The sequence below is a fragment of the Microcaecilia unicolor genome, chromosome 2 (assembly GCF_901765095.1).
Source record: "Microcaecilia unicolor chromosome 2, aMicUni1.1, whole genome shotgun sequence".
Lineage (NCBI taxonomy): Eukaryota > Metazoa > Chordata > Amphibia > Gymnophiona > Siphonopidae > Microcaecilia > Microcaecilia unicolor.
In genome coordinates, this window is record NC_044032.1 from 498,447,942 (window position 1) to 498,473,569 (window position 25,628).

The 25,628-nt window shown below is 42.1% G+C and overlaps 1 protein-coding gene across 3 annotated transcripts in view; it reads left to right on the forward strand.

The window, feature by feature from the left end:
- Nucleotides 1-25,628, forward strand: part of AFAP1 (actin filament associated protein 1) — a 388,894-nt gene that overhangs the window by 241,825 nt on the left and 121,441 nt on the right. For all 3 annotated transcript variants that reach the window (XM_030191154.1, XM_030191156.1, XM_030191155.1), the window contains exons 7-8: nt 10,766-10,977; nt 16,584-16,763. In XM_030191154.1, coding sequence (XP_030047014.1) covers nt 10,766-10,977; nt 16,584-16,763 — 392 coding nt within the window. The remainder of the gene's footprint in view (nt 1-10,765; nt 10,978-16,583; nt 16,764-25,628) is intronic.

Consider the following 25,628-nt stretch of genomic DNA (forward strand, 5'->3'; position numbering starts at 1 on the left):
TCTTCAGTTACTTCAGAAAGACTTCGTGTTCAAGTTTTTTCACTTGGATTCTTCAAGAGTTAAGACGAGTTTGTGTTACAGTGAGCTGCTGCATTCCTCTCCCCTCCGTTTTACGGGGCTGGATTGAGACTTAAATTCTGCCGGCACTCCCTCCCGCTTCGTGCGGCTGTAGGGCAGCTTTGTACCCTTCCCGCTTCGGCGGTGTTAGGGTCAGTCAGCTCCTCCCGCGGTTGCGGTTGCAGGATAAGCCAGATCCCCCCGCATCGGCGGGTGTGGTGTCCCTCCCCCGCTCCGCGGGGATGAGCTGGACGGATTCCCCTCCCCCACTTGTGTGGGGATGAGCTGGGTTAATTCCCCTCCCCCGTTTCGGCGGTGGTGAGCTGGGCAGAGTGTCCCTTCGTGGGTGTAATTCTCTAAGTGCTGAGTCCTGCGGATGGAGCTTTGATATCGACATACTGAGGAGTTTCCGGCAGCACATGACCACATATAGGGAGGCAAAAGTTTGCTCTCTATCTCCACCTGCTGGTAGATGGACACAACCCACCAGTCTATGGATTGATCAGCTATGATTAATGAAAAGAAAATTATCAGGTATGATTATACATAATTTTACCTTATGTTACTGTAAAAGTGGTAATTCATTAATTAAAGAAAATCAATATCTGATTAAAGATAAGTCAGTGTTTAAACATTAAGAATGTCTCTGTCCCTTTGTACCATGTGTCTTCCCCTCCCCCTCTCCTTTCTTGGTATATATTACTCCATTATTGACACAACTTCATTGGTTTCCTGTACAACCACAAATTCATTTTAAATTGGCTTGTACTATTTTTAAATTGTTTGAAGGAGCTGGTCCTGAATATACGTTTTGATTGGTCTCTTACCCTACCCATGTTAAATCTTGAAGATTCCAGTCAGCATGTGTGATTCATTTTCCTTCACCAAAAGGTATACACTGTCTCAGGATCTCTCAAAAATTCATTTGGTTTTCGAGCTGTTCAGTGTTGGAACTTTCTTCCAGTAGAAATCAGACATCTTAATTCTTATTTTCTTTGAAAACGTTTTTGTTTCAGAAATGTCTTTGTTGACAAGATTATATTTTTGGTATATTTTTATATGTACCTTCTTTGATTTGAAGCACATGGTTGTTGTTATTATCTTCGTTGTAGCTTGCGAGATTTAGCGGAATATGAATACTAGATTAGAAGTCAAAGTCAGATATGGAGATGGCATGTCAGCTTTATAAAATATAGCTTATCCATTTGATACAGGAAGTCTATACTGCTAAAATGCTTGCATTGGGAAGTCCCTGAATTATGCTGGTTTGAAAGCAATGAAGCTTTTACTGTCTCCTGCCTTCGATCAGCGCATCTTTTTTTTTTGTTATTGCCAAGTTGCATAATGAAGCTCAGTAGCCAGTTTTCTGGTACAGTGGCTATTGACAAAATTCAAGGAGCACACTTAGGGTCCTTTTATGAAGTGCGGCAAGTGAAGCACTTGCTTAGGGTTACCATAGGTCCTCTTTTAAGAGGACGTGTCTTCTTTTTGCACATCTTCAGATATGTCCTACAGGATTTTTAATTTTTAGGGAAATGTCCTCTTTTTCTTTTATGTGCCTATGACCAACACACCTACCCACATAATGAGAGAAACCATCTCAGTCTGGACACATGGGAGTGCTAAAGAGAGAAAAAGGCATTGCTGATCCCCTCTCTCCTCCCCTGCTGATTGAATCTGTCAAAGGAATTTTGTTCATGCAGCGTGATTTTAAGCATATGTCATGCAAAGACAGAAGCCAGACAAAGGGATATGTGCTCTTATGATAAGTACGCTTAGGCTCAGACAGTCAAACTCAAATTCAGAAGTTCTAGAAATGTAGAATGTCTACTGCTGTACTGTAAGTCACTTTGATGTCTGTTCATTAACTACAATTAAGTATTTCTTTAGCAAAGATAGCAACCATTTTTATTTTTTCTGTCCTCTCTTTTTGTCTCCGCCAATATGGTAACCCTACACTTGTGCGCCCCTTTTGGGTGGAAGCACTTATGGCCACCCACTGAGGTGGTGGTAAGGGCGCCTGCGCTACCCTGGTTACTGATTACTGCCAGGTACACACTTTGTAGCTCTGGAAATGGCTGCTGTGGTAGCTCTGCAGTACTTCCCTTTTATTTATTATTATTTTGTTACATTTGTACCCTGTGCTTTCCCACTCATGGCAGGCTCAATGCGGCGGGCAATGGAGGGTTAAGTGACTTGCCCAGAGTCACAAGGAGCTGCCTGTGCCGGGAATTGAACTCAGTTCCTCAGTTCCCCAGGACCAAAGTCCACCACCCTAACCACTAGGCCACTCCTAGTAAGCGGTAAGCCCCTTAAAGTTTTTGGGACCCTTTTACTAAGCTGTAGTAGGCACTAATGACAGTTTTTTCATGTGTGCATGCTACCCATGTGGTAAAAAATAAAATGTATTTTTTAGTTCTGGGGCGGGTCAGGGGCAGATGTCCTGCACTAATATATGGACATTTTTTTACAATATAGAAAAGGCATAATCCAATCACAAAAAAATAAACAAGAAGGAATAAGCAGAGAAAAACTAGACTAATAATAGTCAATGTATACTTGATAAAAGTACACAAATAGTCTGGAAAGCCCAGTAGGACATCAGCCACATCAAAAGAATCCAGCAGACATATGATAGATCCAATTACAATATGCCTGACATGTTTCGGCCCTGACTCATGCATTTAGGGGAGACAAACGTGCAAGAATTCTGTGTTTTCCTTTAAATGCTTCTCATGCCACCAGTGTAGAGATACATTTCTCCATATTGGCAGCATGAGAAGCATCTGAAGGCAGACACAGAATTCTTATAGACCTTGATGTGTTTTGTGTGTTGCTGTTTCTTGGATTCCATTTGGTGGGCAACAGAACTGGCCTCTCTTGTCCTTTCCTTGGATGCTATCCAGGTCAGAGCAGTTCTTTCATGGCCCGTATTCAACATATGCAATCACCAAGCAAGGTCACAGCCAGGGCATTTCTAGAGATGCTGGGGTACGTGACTGCATCTCTCCATGTTGTGCTGTTGGTTTGCCTTCCCTGAATGCAGGAGCTTCTTAGAAGGCTGCAGTAAGGTGGTATCATTATCGAGGCCTATGAGGAGATTTTTTTTATGACCCTTTTGATAAAAGGACGATGATCTTTTGCCAGCATCCAGTATATAATCTACACAGTTGACATGCACCTGAAGCAGACCCTAGGGCTGAAACATGTTGAGCTTATTTTTAACTAACATATGTCTTCTGGATTGTTTTGGTGTGGCTGACCTCCTACTATTCATTTCAGACTATTGATGTACTTTTATTAAAGAGTTGTGGAATTTTTTTTTTCACTTTCACCTTCATGATTTGATACAAGTTATTACAAAATACATTACATTCACAGTCTTTTATACTGCTAGCTCCTTAGAATAAAGATTCTAAGCGGTTTATAAAAAAGAGGCCCCAACAATAGGGGGAACTACAATACAAATAAAATTATCAAAAAACTGTTAAAGCTAATAAATAAAATATTTCATTAGAAAATGGATATATAAATGCGCTTGCAGTTCTCTTATCAGGCTCATTTGCTTATCATCAACGTGTAGAGGGTAAACCCATCTCAGGACAGTCTCTAGTTGCTTGCTTCACAAGAGATTTACTTTTGTCAAAGCCCCCTGTTAAACCTCCAACCGTGTCATGGGATCTCAACGTCGTTCTCACCCAGCTGATGAAAGCTCCTTTTGAGCCATTGAATTCTTGCCATCCTGGAAGGTCATTTTCTTGGTGGCTGTTACTTGAACTCGTAGGGTCAGTGAGCTTCAGGCCTTAGTGGTAGATGCACCTTATACTAAGTTTCATCACAACAGAGTAGTCTTCTGCTTGCACCTTAAGTTCCTGCCAAAAGTAGTGTCGGAGTTCTATCTGAACCAGTCGATTGTCTTGCCAACATGCTTTGCCCAACCTCATGCCCATCCTGGCAAAAGCAGCTTGCACACGTTGGATTGCAAGAGAGCATTTGCCTACTACATGGAGCGGACCAGGCCCCACAGACAGTCCGGACAACTTTTTATTTATTTTAATCCCAACAGGATGGGGGTCGCCATTGGGAAATACACCATTTCTAATTGGCTGGCAGATTGCATTTCCTTCACTTATGCCCAGGCTGGGCTGGTCCTAGAGGCTCATATCACGGCTCACAATGTCAGAGCTATGGCTGTGTTGGTAGCCCTACTTGTCCTCGGAGAAAGCGAAGTTACTTACCTGTAGCAGGTATTCTCCGAGGACAGCATGGCTTATATTCTCACAATCCCTCCCACCTCCCCTTGGCGTTGTCTCCTTTATTATTGTTACTTTTTTGTTGTAGTATAAAACTGAGGAGACCACGGTCTTGCAGTGGGTGGGATGGCACTTGTGCATGTGCGGTGGAGCGTGTCTCGTGCTCCACAAAGCTGTAGTTTTGCTAATCATAAGTCCTGAACTAGGCGACGCGGGTTGGCGTCACCCACTTGTGAGAATATAATCCTGCTGTCCTCAGAGAATACCTGCTACAGGTAAGTAACTTCACTGTACCACTAATAATTTTTGAGAAAAATGTTGGACTCGATATTCAGCAATACATATTCAGGTAGGAGTCACTCCTAAGTACTGCTTACCAGGTCTAGCCCCTCATTTTTTGGGGTTATAACCATCTGGACAATGCCTCTGAAAATCATTACTGACTGCATCAGTGCGGGGTGGTTGATGGGGTGGGGGTGGGTCAGAGCTGAAGCAGAGCCAGAACTTCTCTGGATGCGGCTAATATTCAGCTCCAATACCTGGATACATACCTGAACGCCAGTGCTGAGTACAGTCCATACCCGGATAAGTCCTGGTAGGCAGCTTATTCCCATCCAGCGCCAGTTTCTTGGTACCAGCCACTGATGAATATCTGGGTATAATTTTAAACGCTATGGTCAACATTTGAAGTCAGTGCTGACCGTGATGTGTAGAAATCAGTGGAAACATTTTTTCTTCATAATACACCATCTTCTTGTCCTCTTCTGTCATTTTTACTTTGTTTTTCTTCTGTTCACCTCTCACCTTGATCATTTTTATTCATTTAGAGTTCTTCCTATACCTTCAGGTTTATTTTCTTTTTCTGCTATTTAGGCCTTATCTATTACTGTCTTCAATACTTTTTATATTTCTTCCATTTATTAATGCCTCCCAGTTTTTCTGATTTTTATATCTTCTCTCTTTTGTATCTAACAGATTTTTTAAAGTTTTTTTTTCTCAACTCCGTTTGTCTCACTTTTTATTTTTATCTTTTATCACATTTAATTACTTAACTCAGTGCTGTCACACCAATACCCCATGCCCTCATTTATTCTCCTCACATTCTTTGCTCTATTACTCTCTACCACTTTTTGGAGTGATGGGGGTAGGTGGGTGAGAGTACTTTTGGTTAAGTTGTACATATCCTGTTGTTTATAAATTGCTGTGTGCCTCCAGGATTGTTGAGTTTGCGAAATTGAAATAAACTGAAAACCTTTCCACTCTCATTCACCCCTTGTGTCGATTTGCTCCTCACTCCTTTCCTCCTCTCCTTAGAGATGGTCCCTCACTGGATATATACACATGAATCAGGGAGAGTTCCTGTCTTGAACAGGCCAAGTTTTCAGCAAGAGAAGTTTAATGATTTCTTTAAGGTCACCCAGTAGTAGGTGGAGGAGATAGGAAACAAACTTGGAAAACAAGATTTCACAACTGAATGCTGCCAAATCCAGGTCCCCACAGCCAGCCCTGCCTAACTTCAGCCTTCAAGACTCGAGAGAATCATAAAGCAGACACTATCAGACAGTGAGTGCCTTATATAATGTATTGTAGTTTGGCATGAAACCACATATTTTAATATGACACAAAAGACTTAACATTTCTGAAAACTTATTACATACCTTGGGTGTGGTGAGAAACACAAGGCCAGTTTCAGCCACCCAAGAAGCTAAATAGTCCCCTAAGAAGCAAGCAACCTACACAGCATGTGTTGCTGTTATGAAACATGCTTATTTTTTGCAGAAAGAGCAAGAAAATGGTGAAAAGATCATGTCTGGTTGCTTTTACATACTTTTAGTATTTATTTTATTAGGGTTCTGGAGCTTTCAGGGCAAAATAAAATTAACACAGGCTAATCTTGGGATCAATTTTCAAAAGGCACACATGCGTATAAAGTGCACAGTTAGCATATACTCTCTGAAAGTTAGTACAGAATAGGCATATGTAGAGAGAGAAATTTATGAAGTCGCACCTATGTAATGCACATTTTCACATGCCTGTTTGATAAAGTCAAGTATATACCTACTTTATAAAATACAAGAATAGGCACAAAAGAACATGCGTACATGTAGGCACTAGCACTTAACATCAGTTTAAGGGCTGGTGGAAATGTTAGCAAGCATATTCTGCAAGTAGTGTAAATGTAGGAATTTTATAATCCATGCATGCCATGAAAAATTCAAATCAAACTGGAAGCAGATATGTGACCTTTTCCAGTTTGATTTGAAGTTTTCACGGAATGTATTTAATGAAATTTGTGGAAAAAAGAACTTTGAAAATTTCAAACAGCAATTGATCAAATTAGGAAGATTTTATGATCTGCAATTTCGATTTTTAGTTCTTTCAGGGGCCCTTTTACAGAGCAGCGGTAAGCCCAATGCGGGCTTACCGCTTGCTCTTTCGGGACTACTGCCAGCCCAGTGCGGCCACTGGCAGTAGTCCCGCCCCAAGCGCACGCCATTTCCAGGGGAAGAAAACCCCCGGAAGTGGCTTGTGCGGCGATAACCTAGCGGTAATCGGGCATTGCCGCATGCTGCCCGGTTAGCGCGGGAACCCTTACCACCTCCGTGGGTTGCAGTAAGGGCTTCTTGCCATATGGCCACGCGGTAAGAGTTATCTCACCATGTGGCTATTTTTCTTGGGGGGGGGGGGTGGTTATCGGCTGTGGGAAAAAGAGCCCTGGCGCACAGGAAAAACGGCCCCCGCCTCTAGCACATGGCCCCTTTTCCCACATCTTACTAAAAGGACCCCTCAGTACTCTAGGGTGCGTACGTAAAGGACATAGCACAACACTTCCGTTGTATGATTCCCTAATGTGGCTGTGCCACATGAACTTTATCTTACCGCAACATCACTTTGTATTTGTTAACACCGGAGTCTGCAAACGCCGCTCCGGCACTATGTAAGCCACATTGAGCCTACAAATAGGTGGGAAATTGTGGGATACAAATGTAACAAATAAATAAAATACTATCTGGTCCAGATGATTTGTTTCAGTTCCTCAGATTTGTCACTATTAAAATATCTTTTTAGGCATGGGTAGTTCCCCTTACATTTTCCTCAGTGAAGACCAAAGTGAATAATTCATTTAGGGGCCCTTTTACTAAGCAGCGGTAAGCCTACTAAACAGAAACTACCGCTGGGCTACTGCAGCAGCTGGCGGTAGTTCCCACTCTCACTGCGTGCCATTTCCAGTGCTACAAAAATATTTTCTATTTTTGTAGCGCTGGTGTTTACCTAGGAGTAATTGGGCAGTGTCCTGCGCTGCCTGGTTACCGCTGGATTAGCACAGGAGTCCTTACCACCATCTCAGTGAGTGGCAGTAAGTGCTCCCCCCCTGAAATGGCTGCGTGGTAAGTGGTTCACTTACCACATGGCCATTTCTTTTTTTTTTTTTTTTTTTAAAGATGTGTCAAAACCACACACTGATGCTAGTGCAGGCCCCCCTTTTACCGCAGCTTAGTAAAAGGACCTGTTAGTCTCTCTGTTTGGCCCTATCCTCCCTGAGTGTCTCTTTCCCCCCTAGGTCACCCAACTAGCTGACTTCCCCTCAAGGTTCTTGCTTGAAATGTACCCAAAAATGTTTTTATTTGTTTTTGGCCCTACCGAAGAATTCTTTTCGCCACCTTTATCAGTGCTTTACATCTAACTTGCAAATGTTTCCTATTTTTTTCATTCAAATCCTTTTTCCATTTTTTTGAAATTTATTTTATTTTTCTTACATTTGTACCCCGTGCTTTCCCACTCATAGCAGGTTCAATGCGGCTTACATATTATATACAGGTGCTTATTTGTACCTGGGGCAATAGAGGGTTACATGATTTGCCCAGAGTCACAAGGAGCTGCCTGTGCCTGTAGTGGGAATCAAACCCAGTTCCCCAGGACCAAAGTCCACCACTCTAACCACTAGGCCACTCCTCCACATTCTTTTATCATTCAAATCCTTTTTCCATTTTTTTGAAATACATTCTTTTAGCTGTAATAGCTTCTTATACCTTAGCTTTTATCCATGCCAGCTGTTATTTGGCAGCGAAAATGGGAGGGCCTTGAGCAGATCGGGGTTTGACATTTTACGCACGGAATTATAGACTGAGAGGGCTCCGCACCTAAATATAGGCATTAGCACCACATTTTCATTGGTGCAAATGGCCATACCTAAATGTAGGCAAGATCCCTGGGCTTAAACAGTATTCTATAAATCGTGCCTAACTTTAGGCGTGGTTTATAGAATACAGCTACACATGTTTTTTTAGGCGACATTTATAGAATTCCCCCCTATATGTAAACGGTGAATGTTTATTTTTACAGTATTTTGGAGTAATATTTTTTAACTAAAGTATATCTGAGCTAGAGGAGCTGTCCATTTTAAAACGTTTTGGGGACAATATTCTCAATAATTTAAAAGGTGATGAGCAAGCCACCCCCCAGGTTTTCAGCAGCACTTAATTACAAAGTAGCACTGAACATCCAGGGTGACCACTGCAGCACTCACTGGTTAGTGCCAGGGATGGAGTCTGGGAGGAGCCAGGAGTTATGCAGTCACTCACCATATTTAGAGCTGGTGCCTTCCTAGCAAACCGAGCATGTGGAACCTAACTTTGCCTGGTAAGCTATGCAAATTCAGCATTAAACATCGTCTATACCTGCATAAGTGCTACTAAAAACCTGGTGTTCAGTTCTGGTGCCCAGATAAGCCTGGCACTAATATCCGAGTCTAAATTAGTCGACGGATGAATATTGACCCATTTGTTTTCTGTCTTGAAGGGTGTTAAATTATGGAGGTTTTTTTTACAAAGGTGTGCTAGCGGTTTTAGTGCACGCTGAACGCTAGAGACACCCATAGAAATATATGGGCGTCTCTAATGTTTAGGGCTAAAAATGCTAGTACGCCTTTTTAAAAGGACCCCTATGTTTTTTTACTATATATATTATGGGACCAATATTCAGAGCACAGGAGGTAGCCGAGCTGCCTGAATGCTGGGCCGTTTCTAGTGACCAGCATTGAACTTCCTGGTGTTTTTTGGCTGGTTTAACTTTAACTGGCCAAGCCGATATTCAGCGCTGGACAGTTAGATTTAAACTGGCCAAAGATATTCCAGCTATTTTGGCCACCTAATTTGGCCGCCAAACTTAGCCAGTGATGTGCTGAATATCTGTGGATAGCCAGTTATATTGCACGATACCGGTTATCCACCAAGCGCTAAGTGGCAATATTCAGCGGGAGATAACTGGCTATCTCCAACTGAATATTGCCGGATAGCCAGTTAAGTGCTGTTTAACCGGCCAGGAGCCATTCCTGGCCAATTAAATGGCTTTAAATATCGGGTGGTATTTAAATATCCAGATGTGAAGCTGTTGAAAGGTCCTTTTGTTCCATTAATTATGAATAAAGAGATTTTTGCCTGGTATTTGCATCCTATGGTTGTTTGGCACTCCTAGTTTGGGCTTTTTGTTGTCTTCATCATTTGCAGAGTTTGTCTCCTCTTTTATAACCCTTGCGGCCACCAAGGTTAGTGAGATGGTTGTAAAAGCAAAAATATAGCCTGCTCAACCTTCCTGAAGTCTGGTTTCTAAATGTGGTATCTCCATGCAGTCTGCCTCAACATTCTTGGAAGTACAGTGCTGTTTACTCCTGAGGAATTTCTATACAACTACTACTACTACTATTTAGCATTTCTATAGCGCTACAAGGTAGAATTGGCAGGGTAGTACTCCTGGATCCCTCCCCCCCCATACCCTGTAGTGATTGCGTAGCAAGAAGGGGAGGTGAATGGCTGCACATCGGGCTGCGTCTTCTTCCTGCTCTGCTAACCGGCTGCGTCTTCTTCCTGCTCTGCTAACCTGGGCCTGACTGCTTATTTGAACTGCAGAGCTATATGGAGTTCTGCACAGTTGAAATGAGCAGTCATGCCCAGGATGGGAGAGGAAGAGGGGACAGCCTGGTGTGCAGCTGTTCACCACCACCTCTTGCCATGTCATTGGGAGAGGGAGACTAAAGAAGCTGATGTATGTTCAACATAAAACAACAAAAGAGAGGGTTCGAAGCACAGAGCAAAGTCCAAAAAGCAAAAAAGTACTAGGAGCCTTCACAAACGGGACAAATCCTTTAATTGCACAACATGTGTCTTGTACATCAATCTTATACCATTGACCTGACACGGGCTGTGTTTAGGCACTAAGCGCCTGTGTCAAGGGTCGTTCAGTTTTTAGTATTTAGAATGAAGAACCCAGCTGAAAGCTGAATGCACATCAATGTGACTTAAGTCCGGGCAAAATACATGCAAAATGTTCTTGCTTTTTCAACACAGGAGCACAGCGCTTGGAGAAAGAGGCACTTTAAAAAAATTTTACTATTTGTGGAGTATGTCTGTGTTAGCTAAATATTTTTCTCTTTTTTTCCTCAATTTGTCTTTTTAAAGATTACGACTCAGATGCCATGAGCAGCTCTTATGAATCATATGACGAGGAAGAAGAGGATGGTAAAGGTAAAAAAATGCGACTTCAATGGCCCTCGGAAGAAGCTTCCATGGATCTTGTGAAGGATGCGAAGATTTGTGCGTTCCTCCTAAGAAAGAAGCGATTTGGACAATGGACCAAACTGCTATGTGTTATCAAAGAAAACAAACTTCTGGTAAAGCAGCAAAGAAGATTTTTGATTGAAACCATAAAAATTCCAATGAGTTGCTAATCTAGCATCTTCTTTTGCAATTATTTTTTTACTTGCTAAAAATATATTTACTTGAGGCAGTATGACAGGCTGTGTCTGACCTAGGTAAATCTTTGTCTTGATTCAGAGCATCGTTGTGAATTTTCAATGTGAGTTTGAGAAAGTTAAGCAACATGAAGTTGAACTTGGGGGGAATTAAGCAGTGTTTGGAACACTGTGAGCATCTCGAGGAAAAGTCCATAGTCTGCTATTGAGATAGACATGGGGGAAGCCACTGCTTGCCCTGGAATGTTGGTACTATTTTAGTTTCTATAATAGAAAAAAGAAGAGAAGTGTGTTAGATGAGTATCAATGGTAGAAAACATATATTGTCTAAATTACATCATAACACATTCAGCATTGATGCATCATCAATAAATCAGCTGTGAGATCTCTTATAGCCCCAAGCTATTTCAGATCTGCAGCACAAATTCTGAAATAATCATCTGCCTCTTAAGCTGAAATGCATGTTTTGGATTTTTTTGGACTTTTAAAATTAAAGAATATACTGGTTTCAATTTTATTTAAACTTCAATTAGAGGAAAATTGTTTGAAAAAAACAAAACAAGAAACAGCAGCCCTTTTACTTAGCTGAGAGGCGATTTCACATCGCACCAGCTCAGTGCAGGAAGCAAATCAGTCTAGTTACCGATGCTCACTGAATAGGGAATAAGGCATTTCGGCTCCATAGAGCATGTATCTGGGGCAATAGCAAACTGGGCACTGAATGACAAGTTTACCACGAAGTTCAAACCGTCACAGAAATGCCAACATTGGTGTTTGGTGTCTCTGTGACAGTTTGAACTCGTTAAATAGCTGGTGGGAATGCCAAACTCTTGCCAGCCAAAGAAATTCACTGCCGATCCACTCCTTTCCTCCTTGCGCTGTATTGGGGGGGGGGCAAGATTCCCTGGGCCCGGCCTCCAAGGTGGGGCCCCTGCTGGCAAGGCTTCCAGAGGCTCCTGCTCCTGTGTATCAGGACCCGGGTGACTGCGTTAATGCGAAAACCTGGGTCCTGGCACACAGAAGCAGGAGAGTGACAGACCAATGGAGGAGCACATATAGGAAGGTAAGGGGGTGGCAGCGGCCCGAGTGGGGGGGGGGGGGGGGAACGACTGCTGCGGCCCCGGCCCAGCTCTGTTCTTAGCATCCCTGAACCAGTAAGTCAGCGGGGTGACTCCAGCTTCCAATGCCAGAACTCCTTGCACATGCTAAGTTCACACAAGAACTGAGCATGCTTGGGGAGTCCTGGAATTGGCAGCTGGAGGCACCCCACCAACTTCTGGGTTACTGCAGCAACACGAGGAGGAGGAGAGCAGCTCAGCAGTGAATTTCTTTGGCTGGAGGGGCTTCAGCATCCCTGCCAGCAAAGGAATTATTTTTAATGCACTTCGGAGGAGGGAGGAATATGTTGCCTCCTCAGTCCTTCTCTGGTCCTCCACCCCCCCCCCCCCCCCCCCAAATTGGAGGACTTTTTATGTCCCTGATAGACATACAGTTGCTAAACCAATTTAGATGGTCATAGATGTATGTTTTTGTAAGAGTGGGAGCCACAGTTGCATCAAATATGTCAAACACTCAGCACTCGCAAAGTTAACTTATAAAGTTAATTAACTTCCTTATCTGTGACCTCTGCTACCCCTCTGTTCTGCCTGTATGTCTATCAGGTACCTCAAACACTCAGTACTCACAAAGTTAACTCATAAGGTTAATTAACTTCCTTATCTATGACCTCAGTTGTGACTCTTTTCACATGAGCATACAGCTCATGAGTCGCCTGCCTCCACATCTGTCAGAGAAAACCTTTTTTAATTACAAGCTATAGATACTTTGAGGAAAGGCTGGCAATTGAAGTTCAGGTTTGCACCCTGAAGCAGCAGGGGATTAACGCCTTGAGAAACATGGTCCATATAGGCAGCGGATCTGGAGACCTGATTTAAAAGCTAAGTAGCTTTTTAAGTAGCTTTGAATAGTTTTGAAATTAATTGAGCATTATTAGTAGCAGAAGATTTTTATAATAAAATAGCCTGCAACAAGAAAAGTTTTTCTCTGACCGATGAGGAGGCAGGCGAGTCATGGCTGTATGCTCATGTGAAAAGAGTCACCACTAAGGTAATAGATAAGGAAGTTAATTAACCTTATGAGTTAACTTTGTGAGTACTGAGTGTTTGAGGTACCTGATAGACATACAGGCAGAACAGAGGAGTAGCCATAGGAGCCAACTTTTCAAAATGATTGGGGGTGCTAAACCCAATGCAAATTACCCCTCCCTGGACACCGTCAAGCAGTTTGCTCAATATTGGGGATGCTCAAGCATCCACAACACCCATAGAGTTGGCTCCTATGGGGTAGCCTAATGGTTAGAGGTTCCCAAACCTGGTCCTAGAGCACCTCAGCCAGTCAGGTTTTCAGTATATCCACAATGAATATTCATGAAATAGATTTACATGCAGTGGAGGCAGTACATGCAAATCTCTCTCATGAATTACCTTGGAGAGCCCCACCCCATTGAGATTTCAAGGAGACATGGTCGCCGCATCTCAAAAAAGATATAGTGGAATTAGAAAAGGTGCAGAGAAGGGCGACGAAAATGATAAATGGGATGGGACGATTTCTCTATGAGGAAAGGCTAAAGCAGCTAGGGCTCTTCAGCTTGGAGAAAAGGCGGCTGAGGAGAGATATGATAGAGATCTATAAAATAATGAGTGGAGTTGAACGGGTAGACTTGAAGCGTCTGTTTATGCTTTCCAAAAATACTAGGACTAGGGGGCATGCAATGAAGCTACAAAGTAAACGAATCCGAGAAAAATTTTCTTCACTCAACGTGTAATTCAACTCTGGAATTCTTTGCCAGAAATGTGGAAAAGGCGGTTAGCTTAGCAGAGTTTAAAAAAAAAAGGTTTAGACGGCTTCCTAAAGGAAAAGTCCATAGACCATTATTAAGTTGGACGTGGGGAAAATTCACTATTTCTAGGATAAGCAGTATAAAATGTTTTTTGGGATCTTGCCAGGTATTTGTGACCTGGATTGGCTACTGTTGGAAACAGGATGCTGGGCTTGATGGCCCCTTGTTCTGTCCCAATATGGCAATACTTATGGTGGGGATGTGGTTTGTATAGGGCTTGTGCTGGACAAATATTTTACAGATGTATTCCCCATTTGACTAAGGGAATACACATTTACAGGAAAAAAAAATTCCCAAAGGTTTTACACCAGTTCAGAGGCATGCACAAATTTTTAAAATGCTCATTTCGCCCAGGTCTTTACTTAAGAAGTTAAGAGAGGAATTCTCCTTAATCCCTCGTTGTTTATTTCTGTCTCCAAAATAAAGAAATATAAAAATTGCAGCCTCAGTACTTAATTGGCAGCGCCTACGCATGTAGGTTTGTAAAATGGGGTAGCTACATGTGGAAGCAGTGCCAATGTCATGTGGAAGTTGTGAAATTGCCACTTCCATGTAGAACCTGATGGGCTTGTGCTGTCCATTTTTTCAACATCTGCATTTGTAAATGGCTGCCCCCGCTGTTCGTGCAGACAAATATATGTATACTCCTACATATAGGCTGTGCGTCGGTACATTCTTTCCTAAAATACTGCTGGAATTGAGCATGTCTTTGCCTGGATGTGTCAATTCCTGTCTCCAGCTTACAAATACTCTGAAAAATATGTGGAACCACTTCAGTCCCCTCAGTGGCTAGGTACTACATTGAAACAGAATATGTATATGTTTCATTCATTGGTGGCCCTACCATAAGGCCAACTGCGGCAGGGGCCTCAGAGGACACTCTTCTGAGGTGGCATCACCCCTCCTCCCACCCTTTCTTCCTCAATCCCCTTCCTTGAACTTAACTTTTCTTTTTTTTCTTTTTTAAAAGATGCAGCGACATTGATTTCCATAGGATTCCCTGCTGCCGGTCCCGGCCTCTTCTCTCTACTGTGGCCCGCCTCTCTGATGTAACTTCTTGTTTGCTCGGATGTGGGTCGCAGTAGAGAGAAGGGGCCGGGACCAGCGACAGGGCAGCCTATGGGAATTGCTGCTGCTGCTCTTGCCACCACCTTTTAAAAAAACAAGAAAAGAAAAGGTAAATTCGGGGAAGGGGGTTGTTGAAGGAAGGGTGGAGATATCAGATCATGGCATGGCGGGGCGGGAGTGGCATAGGAGGAACCTGGGTGGCCGCTCATTCCTTGCCTCAGGCAGCAGATTGTCTTGGGCAGCCCTTAGTTTCAGTGTGTCACTATTAAGATTATAATGTGTCCACAAAACAGACATCTATATGGATTCATCCATACACTGGCAAACAGTATATATTAAAATCTAACACCACGTGTGAATCTTCTTATGTGGTATATATTATTATCTGTCCTTGCCACAGATTTTATATGGGGCACACTGGTAGAAATAATCGAAACATGTCTTACTGAGCATCGCAGCAAGTTATCAACTCGCAACACTACAGCCTCCCATGGTTCAACATTTTGTAGACTACAATCACAGTTTTGACCAGGTTGAGTGTATTATTGAACAGGTTTTGGACCCCCCATTGGGGGGCAATAGAAACCAAAAACTTATGGAGCATGAACAATTTTGGATTTTTCATTTAAAGGCTACATGTGGATGGGGACTCAATGATATGGTGGAGTGGAATTCAATTATATGAGTTAATATTTCAATTTATTTGTATATGTATTTGTTTTAAGGTGTGGCATGTATAATAATCTTTATATTGTGATGTAGAGAGCATAATGTTGGATGACATCATTATGGCAAGATTCATGCACCAAGAGTGGAGTTCCCTTGGACGTTTTTGTCAGTTAAGATCTGGTGTAAGACAGGCTCTTCAGGATGTGCTACATAAGCCTATTTCATTTAGTGTTAATGCTAGTAAAGATTGAGAAAAGACGAGAATGATTTTCGCCTGCAAGCTCCTGAGGAAGGAATTGAAGCGGGGCACCTCGTTCAGCCTCAACGATATCAGTCTATTTCAGTTATTGTTGCAATAGAGATAAGTGAATGTTTTTCACATTTATATATTTTTGAGGATTATGGGCACATTATAATCTTAATAGCAACTTATGGATACTCATTTTTAGCAGTTGCTGGTACTCACATTATTGACTTAGTTCACAATTTGGGACCTTGGGGATGCGTGAACAATGTCACTGATACAGCTATAGTAGCTGGTTCAGGATCCATTTTGCTGGTATAAAGGCAATAACATAGGCCTGCACTGTGACACTGAGAGGTCATATATAGATAGATAGATAGATAGGTATAAATACGTATATACATATTCTTAAAACATCTGTTTTAATGTAGTACCTAGCCACTGAGGGGATTGAAGAGATTCCATATATTTTTCAGAGTATGTTGTTAGTTGGATTGAGTGGTTCTCTGTATTGGATTTCAATTCCTGTCTCCACATTCTGTGTAAAATGGGCCTTCATATGTGAACTGAGGGAGGTGATATTCATGAATTTGGAAATAAGCCAAACTTACCATAAGTATTGAGTTTTTAAAAATCTTTTTACAGTGCTATAAAAGTTCCAAGGATCAACAGCCTCAAATGGAACTTACTCTAAATGGCTGTGGTGTTACATACATTCCCAAAGACAGCAAAAAGAAGAAACATGAACTGAAAATCGCCCACCAAGGAACAGATGCGCTGGTGCTTGCGGTACAGAGCAAAGAACAAGCAGAGCAGTGGCTAAAGGTATGAACAACTCTTCTGCAAACTGTTTCGTTGATTGTCATCATTTCTTTTTGAGGCACACACAGCTGAAGCTTCCAAATTCTTTGAATTATTTTAACTTCATGATACTGTACCTGACTTTAGGGTCCTTTTTCTAAGGTGCACTAATGGATTTAGACCGATAAGGATGTTTGCGCGGCATTTTTGTTGAAAGATAGTGACTACAAGCCGAGCATCTGAGGTCTTTTCCTCCTAAAAAAATTGAACCAAAAAATTAAAGTAAAATCAGTAAAATTGTTTGAACTTGCTATTCTGTATGTGTAGAGAATTCTTAACAGCAAGATACATGCCATAAGAGTTTTCAATAAGGTTAGTATCTATACAAATATAAGCAGAAAAGATGAATTTGCCATAGAGCAGATATAACTCTGTGCTGCAAAGTTTGGGGAAGCAATTTTATTAAGGTACATGGATGCCAGTGTTGCCTTTTATAAAATATGTGCATCTTATTCCAGCACCTCTCTGCCTTTACAGCCTAGGTGCCTTGTTATAAAATTACCCTATATACGCACAGAAGGGAGAGGCTGACACAGATTCAGATTCCATTTAATACGTTCTTGAAACCTAAAACTGAAATGCAAATACCGAGCATAGTCTTGATGTTTGCCAGAGCTGTTCAGTCCAAAACAGCCTTGATTCATGATCTAATCACACAGCAGTATTTGGCTTTTTTTGGACATACCAGAGTTGTGGCTTAATGCCAATGACTCAGTCACTTGAATACAAATAAACCTTTAGGGATATTCAGTATTTTCTTGTCCTCAGCTAAATGCAAGAGGGGGGAGGTTGATTATTCATGATGACCTGGCAGCTTCTGATGTGCAGCTTCCTCGGGTGAATAGTTAGGCTTATTAATATGAATAATTTGGCAATTTTTTTTTGTTGCATCCAAGCTAAGGACAACATTCTGATTATGCCTGAATCGTTAAAAAGTAATTTCAGCTGTGTGTGCTAAATTTATCAATATTATTTTAATGAGGGATTGTAAGCTCTCATTAAATAATGCAGCTATTTCAATTAGTAGGTTAGTATTACTAAGTTTTGGGCAATATGTTGGATCTCCAGTCCATAGAATCTTGGAACCCTGGATTTTAACCACTTTGATTGTACCACGGAAAGGCGATATATCAAATGCCTTCCACTTTCCTTTTCCTTTATTGTATTCTTAAGCATTGTTAGCTCCCACTGGCAGATCTGGTTCTTGTGGCCCATGAGGTTTTCCCTACTGACTGGAGGATTCTTGCAGACTCTCAGGTACTGTGGTCTCTGAGTGGAGAACTAAGTCTCTTGCAGTAAAGCACCTGCTATATGTTGTGCGAGCAGTCTGAATCTTAAGCCCTTCAGTTGGGGTGAAGTTGAAGGCACTCGGTTGGGCAGTCGCTCTTGGCCTCTCTGCATTCTTCTTTCAGCAGATGGGGATAGATACCAGCTCCGGCTTATGCAGGTGGCGCTCCAGGTAAAGAAGGCGGTCTAGGGACCATCATGGAGCCATGTGTTTCCTGTTCTCTTCCCAAGCATATGGGGATATGAGGCAATTTGGCTTCTTCTGAAGGAAGTCTCAGGTTCATGGCAGGGTACTTAAAAAAAAGAAAACAAAAGAAAACTTGGCCTAGTGTAGTGCCTATGCGGTTGCCTTGGAAGATGAGGATTGATAGGCTTGGTCAGTCCATAGGTCCATCAAACCCAGTGTTTGGCTTCCAACAGTGGCCACATTAGATCACTAGTACCTGACAAAATCCCAGGAAGTAGCAATATTCCTTACTACCGACCCCCAGGGATAAGCAGTGACTTTCTTCAGCTAGATTCAGCTTCAGCCTATTGCCGTGGCTTGCAACAATTGCTCCCCCCAGGTATCTTCTGCTGTGGGGGCCATCTAAGATGGTTGGGTGTATATGTCAGCCCTATCTGAGGGTGAACCCTGTAGCAGTGGTGGTGCAATGTTTAGCAGTTCTTTGGGGTTGCATGCTAGTATTCACTTAGAAAAAAAAAGACATAGGGTAGCTTCTCCTGAATAGTGGCTGTCCTTGGAAAAGGTACAGCGAAGGGCGACGAAAATGATAGTGGGGATGGGACGACTTTCCTATGAAGAGAGGCTGAGAAGGCTAGGGCTTTTCAGCTTGGAGAAGAGACGGCTGAGGGGAGATATGATAGAAGTGTATAAAATAATGAGTGGAATGGATCGGGTGGATGTGAAGCGACTGTTCACGCTATCCAAAAATACTAGGACTAGAGGGCATGAGTTGAAGCTACAGTGTGGTAAATTTAAAACGAATCGGAGAAAATATTTCTTCACCCAACGTGTAATTAGACTCTGGAATTCATTGCCGGAGAACGTGGTACGGGCGGTTAGCTTGACGGAGTTTAAAAAGGGGTTAGATAGATTCCTAAAGGACAAGTCCATAGACCGCTATTAAATGGACTTGGAAAAATTCCGCATTTTTAGGTATAACTTGTCTGGAATGTTTTTACGTTTGGGGAGCGTGCCAGGTGCCCTTGACCTGGATTGGCCACTGTCGGTGACAGGATGCTGGGCTAGATGGACCTTTGGTCTTTCCCAGTATGGCACTACTTATGTACTTATGTACTTCAGTCAGAACATTTCTGGTTCAGGCTGTTGTGTACAGGACATCTGATTATGAGAAAGAGGTGAGAAAAAGGAGAGGTGAAGATGTCCTCCCTCTCCCTCTCTGTGCCTCTGTTCCCCCCTAGCTCAGAGTTTCTTTCTCCCTTGGAGGTAGGGGTGTCTCTGGTCTTTCAGAGTGACTGCCCAGATCTGGTTCTTCAAATTACAAAGAGTTTGTCTCTCAAGGTTGAGGTGGCTCAGAATAACTACGTAGTGGCCTGATGTGCCTAGGTGCTTCTTAAAGGGACCAGTTCTTGCAATCAGTAGCTGCCTCCTCCTCCCGCAGTGAGGTTCTCCTGGCCTGGAATTCCCCCCCCCCCCCCCCCCCCCGCAAAGTACACCCAAAGTATTCCCCATCCTTCCTTAACCACCTGCTTTTCTTTATCCCTGGTGTGATAAAGAAAAAATAGGCCTGTTGTGATACTCACTTGCTCATGCCCCTTTTGGCGCCAGGTTCAAAATGGCGCCAACAATCCCTAGTGGTAGTCCTGTGGTACTACTGCTAGATGGTGCCCAAAGGGGACGGTGCAAGTGGGGATTGCTTCTACCCTGAAGCACTAGACACCAGGCATTAAGAAAGATTAGTCAGGTGGGGGTGGGGGATGAGCTAAATAAGGAGGTACTTGGAGGGGGAGCCTTCAGGGGAGGGCGAAAATGTGTGTGTGGGGGGGGGGTTCCAGTGTGGAGAGATTCCAGTATGGGGTTATTAATTGGGGGAGGTGGAATCTGGACCAGGGTTGGTGACTACTGGCCTCTTTAAAAAGCACCAGGAAGTAACTGAGTATCTAAACATCAGGGGAAATCCGTCTTTCGTGCCCAGGCTGGAAAATAAAACATTTGATAGGTGGGCACAGGAAGGTATTACTTGTATAGCTGATGTACTAGGAGAGAGAGGGGACATACTGCCACTGTCACAGCTATTGGCTCAGAGGGAGCAGGTCTGGGGTGATGTATACGCGCATTGTCAACTTAAACATTATGTACAAACATTAGATAAAACAGCATTACAGTGTAAACTGGGCAACAAAATAAAAAAATTCTTTGATGAAATATCTGAAAATGCCCCATCTATATCCCAGATACATCGGAAGTTGTGGGAGCTGGCTCCGTTGAAGGAGACAACCACGGTTAGACAGAGATGGGAAAAAGATATGAGCTGCAATTTGGAATCATGGGATATTACCGCGCAGATAAAAAATATACCAAAAATAATTGGGGGCGCAGATTATAGGGAATGCGCGTATAGAATAATTTACAGAGCGTATTTTACTCAAGTACAACTATATAAATCAGGGGGCATAGAGACAGCGCTCTGTTTGAAATGTAATAGACATGACAATACTTTATACCATGCGCTATGGGGATGTGTAGTACTACAGAGATATTGGAGACAAATAGTTACTTACCTGTCTCATGTTTTGGGTAGTAGAATAGACATGAATCCACGACAGTTGATATTAGATTTGAAAGATGAACCTTTAAGACTCAATGCTGATAAAACATTATTATATCGAAAGTTATGTCTGGTGGCGAAAAAATGTATTATGCAACATTGGACTGTAGCCAGTTCACCACCTTATTGGCACTGGCGTAACAGGGTGCATCAGTTGTTAGTGTGGGAGGCGAAAGAAGTTAAAGGACAGTACAAAAGGAAAATACGGTTTCTTAAAACATGGGGTAGCTACCTGGAAAAAATGACACAGAGAGGCCGAAGTTTGGTCATTAACACTTTATAAAAGAACCTTACATCACTACAATATTGGGATATATTAATATGAGTTAGTCAAGAGGGGTGGGGGGGGGGGGGGGGGGTTAGAAGGGAAGAGTGGGAGGGGGGCGTAGGAAAGGGGATAGAGGAATAAGAGGTTTTGAATTACATTGGAGTGGTAAGCTGATCACTTTACATCACGGAATAATAATGGTTGATTTACAATTGTACAGTTGCCAAAGCAAAGTTGTGTTATATTGTTGATATGTTATGACTCTTATTAATAATTGTGGACAAATAACGATGTAGGGTGGGGAAGGGGAGGGGGAGGGGGAGGGGGGGAACAGAAAAAATGGGATTCAGTGAATGAAGCAGATACAATGTTATTGCAATGCTGATTGGAAAACTGAACTTTGTTGTATGAAGCCTCCAAGTTGCATTGTATTGTGCCTTGCGATAATAAAAAAGTTTAAACATAAAAAGCACCAGGAATAATACTGCAGGTGGTGTTCACCGCAAATGGTATTATTCAATTTACATAGTAATTAGTGTGGAGGAGTAGCCTAATGGTTAGTGTAGAAGCCAGAGAACCAGGGGAACTGGATTCAGTTCCCACTACAGCTCCTTGTGATTCTAGGCAAGCCACTTAACCCTCCATTGCCCCTGGTACATAAGTATTGCCATACTGGGAAAGACCAAAGGTCCATCAAGCCCAGCATCCTGTTTCCAACAGTGGCCAATCCAGGACACAAATACCTGGCAAAATCCCAAAAAAGTACAAAACATTTTATACTGTGTAAGCCACATTGAGCCTGCAAATAGGTGGGAAAATATGGGGTACAAATGCAACAAATAAATAAATACTGCTTATCCCAGAAATAGTGGATTTTCCCCAAGTCCAACTTAATAACGGTGTATGGCCTTTTCCTTTAGGAAGTCGTCCAAACCTTTTTAAAACTCCGCTAAGCTAACTACCTTTACCATATTTTCTGTCAACGAATACGAGAGTTTAATTACATGTTGAGTGAAGAAACATTTTCTCCGATTTGTTTTAAATTTACTACATAGTAGCTTCATCGCATGCCCCCTAGTCCTAGTATTTTTGGAAAGCGTAAACAGATCTACCTGTTCAACTCCACTCATTATTTTATAGACCTCTATCATATCTCGCTTTTTCTCCAAACTGAAGAGCCCTAGCCGCTTTAGCCTCTCCTCATAGGGAAGTCGTTCAATCCCCTTTATCATTTTTGTCGCCCTTCTCTGAAACCTTTTCTAATTCCACTATATCTTTTTTGAGATGCGGCGACCAGAATTGAACACAATGTTCTAGGTGCGGTCGCACAATGGAGCAATACAAAGGCATTATAACATCCTCATTTTTGTTTTCCATTCCTTTCCTAATAATACCTAACATTCTATTTGCTTTCTTAGCCGCAGCAGCACACTGAGCAGAAGGTTTTGATGTATCATCAACGACGACACCTAGATCCCTTTCTTGGTCCGTGACTCCTAACATGGAACCTTGCATGACGTAGCTATAATTCAGGTTCCTTTTTCTCACATGCATCACTTTGCACTTGCTCACATTAAATGTCATCTGCCATTTAGACGCCCAGTCTCGTAAGGTCCTCGTAATTTTTCACAATCCTCCCGCGATTTAACGACTTTGAATAACTTTGTGTTATCAGCAAATTTAATTACCTCACTAGTTACTCCCATTTCTAGGTCATTTATAAATATGTTAAAAAGCAGCGGTCCGAGCACAGACCCCTGGGGAACCCCACTAACTACCCTTCTCCATTGAAAATACTGACCATTTAACCCTACTCTCTGTTTTCTATCTTTTAACCAGTTTTTAATCCACAATAGAACACTACCTCCTATCCCATGACTCTCCAATTTCCTCTGGAGTCTTTCAAGAGGTACTTTGTCAAACGCCTTCTGAAAATCCAGATACACAATATTAACCAGCTCCCCTTTATCCACATGTTTGTTCACCCCTTCAAAGAAATGTAGTAGATTGGTGAGGCAAGATTTCCCTTCACTAAATCCATGTTGACTTTGTCTCATTAATCCATGCTTTTGAATATGCTCTGTAATTTTGTTCTTAATAATAGTCTCTACCATTTTGCCAGGCACCGACGTCAGACTCACTGGTCTATAATTTCCCGGACCTCCTCTGGAACCTTTTTAAAAAATCGGCGTTACATTGGCCACCCTCCAGTTTTACGGTACCACACTCTATTTTAAGGATAAATTACATATTACTAACAATAGCTCCGCAAGTTCATTTTTCAGTTCTATCAGTACTCTGGGATGAATACCATCTGGTCCAGGAGATTTGCTACTCTTCAGTTTGTAGAACTGCTCCATTACATCCTCCAGGTTTACAGAGAATTCATTAAGTTTCTCCAACTCGTCAGTCTTTGAATACCATTTCCAGTATCCCACCCAAATCTTCCTCGGTGAAGACCGAAGCAAAGAATTCATTTAATCTCTCCGCTACGGCTTTGTCTTCCCTGATCGCCCCTTTTACTCCTCGGTCATCTAGTGGTCCAACCGATTTTTTTGCCGGCTTCCTGCTTTTAATATCCCTAAAAAAATTCTTACTATGTGTTCTTGCCTCCAGCGCAATCTTTTTTTCGAAGTCCGTCTTTGCCTTCCTTATCAGCGCTTTGCATTTGACTTGACATTCCTTATGCTGTTTCATATTATTTTCAGTTGGTTCCTTCTTCCATTTTCTGAAGGATTTTCTTTTAGCTCTAATAGCTTCCTTCACCTCACTTTTTAACCACGCCAGCTGTCGTTTGGTCTTCAGTCCTCCTTTTTTAATATGCAGAATATATTTGGCCTGGGCTTCCAGGATGGTGTTTTTGAACAGCATCCACACCTGTTGTAAATTTTTGACCCTCGCAGTTACTCCTCTAAGTTTTTTTTTCACCATTCTTCTCATTTTATCATAGTCTCATTTTATAAAGTTAAACGCTAACGTATTTGATTTCCTATGTATACTTACTTCAAAGCTAATATCAAATCCGATCATATATTATCAAGCGGCCCCAGCACCATTACCTCCCGCACCAGATCATGCGCTCCACTAAGGACTAGGTCTAGAATTTTTTCTTCTCTCGTCGGCTTCTGTACCAGCTGCTCCATAAAGCTGTCCTTGATTTCATCAAGGCATTTTACCTCCCTAGCGTGTCCCGATGTTATATTTACCCAGTCAGTATCAGGGTACTTGAAATCACCCATTATTATTGTGTTGCTCAGTTTGTTTGCGTCCATAATTTCCTTTAACATTTCTGCATTCGTCTGTTCATCCTGGCCAGGTGGACGGTAGTTCACTCCTATCACTATACTTTTCCCCTTTACACATGGAATTTCAATCCACAGTGATTCCAAGACGTGTTTTGTTTTCTGCAGAATTTTCAATCTATTTGATTCAAGGCTCTCGTTAATATACAATGCTACCCCTCCACCAATTCGATCCACCCTATCACTTCGATATAATTTGTACCCCGGTATGACAGTGTCCCACTGGTTATCCTCCTTCCATCAGGTCTCAGAGATGCCTATTATATCTAATTTTTCATTTAGTGCAATATTTTCTAACATTCCCATCTTATTTCTTAGGCTCCTGGCATTCGCATATAGACATTTCAAACTATGTTTGTTTACATCATGCTTAGTACATGAAAGCATTAATTTGCAATCTTTTGTCTGATTTTTATTTTTATTTAAAGACACCTGATCTACTACGATCTCCTTTGCAACCTCACTATCAGGATACCCTATCTTCCCTATTTTGGTGATATCTTTGAAAGATACCTTATCCCGAACCATACGCTTTTGAGTGACTGTCGGCCTTCCCCCCCCCCCCCCCCCCCATTTCTAGTTTAAAAGCTGCTCTATCTCCTTTTTAAATGCCGACGCCAGCAGCCTGGTCCCACCCTGGTTAAGGTGGAGCCTTAAATAAGTACCTGTATGTAGTAAGTAAACCACTTTGATTGTAACCACAGAAAGGTGGTATATCAAATCTCACCCTCTTTCCCCCTAATGAGCTGCTTTGCATCTCATTACTATATAACTTATGGTACCTCATATTAATGTGTGTTATAATGCACTTTAGTATCCTTTAACATGCATTAAGGGGCAAATAATGCACTTTAATAACCATCTTAATTACGCGCTGCAGATTTTGGACAGTTTTAGATTTTTAGTGACTAGGAAAATGTCTTTCTTATGTCAAGACCCTGCCTTGTGGAGTTGACTGCCTTGCGAGTTGAAACTGTTGGATGCATTCTTTACATTTCTCAAGTTATGCAGTTTGGCTGTTTGTGAGGTTTGCTTTCTGTCCAAATGTTTTGTGCTGATGTCTTAAACTGATGGGAAGAAGCACAATTTTACATCATCTAGGCCAGAAAAAGACCGTTCAAGTCAGTACGCTAACAGCTTACAATGTATTTTACAAAAAACTCAAAACTCATTGTTCCTC